Source organism: Limulus polyphemus, unplaced genomic scaffold (assembly GCF_000517525.1).
Source record: "Limulus polyphemus unplaced genomic scaffold, Limulus_polyphemus-2.1.2 Scaffold9143, whole genome shotgun sequence".
Lineage (NCBI taxonomy): Eukaryota > Metazoa > Arthropoda > Merostomata > Xiphosura > Limulidae > Limulus > Limulus polyphemus.
Window position 1 is genome coordinate 20,762 of NW_013674753.1, and position 1,776 is coordinate 22,537.

Below are 1,776 nucleotides of genomic sequence, written 5' to 3' on the forward strand. Positions count from 1 at the left end.
TCTGCTTCAGTTACGCTAATGTAAGTAAATATTTATTCTATCAACTGTTCATCTGCTTCAATTACGCTAATGTAAGTAAATCTCTATTCTATCAACTGTTCATCTGCTTCAGTTACGCTAATGTAAGTAAATCTTTATTCTACCAACTGTTCATCTGCTTCAATTACGCTAATGTAAGTAAATCTCTATTCTATCAACTGTTCATCTGCTTCAGTTACGCTAATTTAAGTAAATATTTATTCTATCAACTGTTCATCTGCTTCAAGTACGCTAATGTAAGTAAATCTCTATTCTATCAACTGTTCATCTGCTTCAAGTACGCTAATGTAAGTAAATCTTTATTCTATCAACTGTTCATATATGTGATGCTATTCTATCAACTATTCACATATGTAATGCTATTCTATCAACTGTTCATATATGTAATGCTCTTCTATCAACTGTTCATATATGTAATGCTATTGTATCAACTGTTCATATATGTAATGCTCTTCTATCAACTGTTCATATATGTAATGCTATTGTATCAACTGTTCATATATGTAATGCTCTTCTATCAACTGTTCATATATGTAATGCTCTTCTATCAACTGTTCATATATGTAATGCTATTGTATCAACTGTTCACATATGTAATGCTATTCTATCAACTGTTCATATATGTAATGCTATTCTATCAACTGTTCACATATGTAATGCTATTCTATCAACTGTTCATATATGTAATGCTATTGTATTTCTGTGTACTGTTGATCAGTTTCAAATATGCTAATGTAATTCCCTTCTCTTTTTTAAAACTATTTTCCTGTTTCTAGAGCGCTAATGTGTTGAAGTACATCATAAAACGCGTATGTGATGAGTTAAATGAATATACTGATTACGTAGCTCGTACTGATCGGATCTTAGTTGTATGTTATCAAACTAAGAATAAACTTATATAGACAGCAGGCAAGAAAACTAGCTTCATTTTTCTGATGTAATCTAGGTTTTTTTTTTACCAGGTGATAATCAATAGACTGAAACCGTTCGCAAGGTTTGGACTGATACATTTGTTCGGAACGTCTTTATTTTTCTGGCTCAGCACCGTTGTTGAGGATGCTTTACAGGACTACAACCTGTTTATTAGCAACTCAGTAGTTCAAAGTAACACCACCAGTGTGAATTTTATTACAAATTCAAGTAAGTTAACTACCATTTCAATAGTAGCCGAAATAATTTATCGGGTCTAATCCGGGAACTAAACAGTTACTGATATAAAACAATCAGTATTACAGCAGCTAATACAGATGTTAACCTCAAATAATGGTCTGTAATTCAGGATATAACAGATGTTAACCTCAAATAATGGTCTGTAAGTCAGGATATAACAGATGTTAACCTCAAATAATGGTCTGTAATTCAGGATATAACAGATGTTAACCTCAAATAATGGTCTGTAAGTCAGGACATAACAGATGTTAACCTCAAATAATGGTCTGTAATTCAGGATATAACAGATGTTAACCTCAAATAATGGTCTGTAAGTCAGGATATAACAGATGTTAATCTCAAATAATGGTCTGTAATTCAGGATATAACAGATGTTAACCTCAAATAATGGTCTGTAAGTCAGGATATAACAGATGTTATCCTCAAATAATGGTCTGTAATTCAGGATATAATAGATGTTAACCTCAAATAATGGTCTGTAATTCAGGATATAACATATGTTAACCTCAAATAATAGTCTGTAATTCAGGATATAATAGATGTTAACCTCAAATAATGGTCTGTAAT

General features: G+C 31.4%; 1 protein-coding gene across 2 annotated transcripts in view; it reads left to right on the forward strand.

Annotated features, from left to right (window-relative positions):
- LOC111083339 (otopetrin-1-like) overlaps positions 1–1,776 on the forward strand; it is a 15,925-nt gene that overhangs the window by 10,247 nt on the left and 3,902 nt on the right. For both annotated transcript variants that reach the window (XM_022379811.1, XM_022379810.1), the window contains one exon: positions 1,002–1,179. In XM_022379811.1, the coding sequence (XP_022235519.1) occupies positions 1,002–1,179 (178 nt within the window). The remainder of the gene's footprint in view (positions 1–1,001; positions 1,180–1,776) is intronic.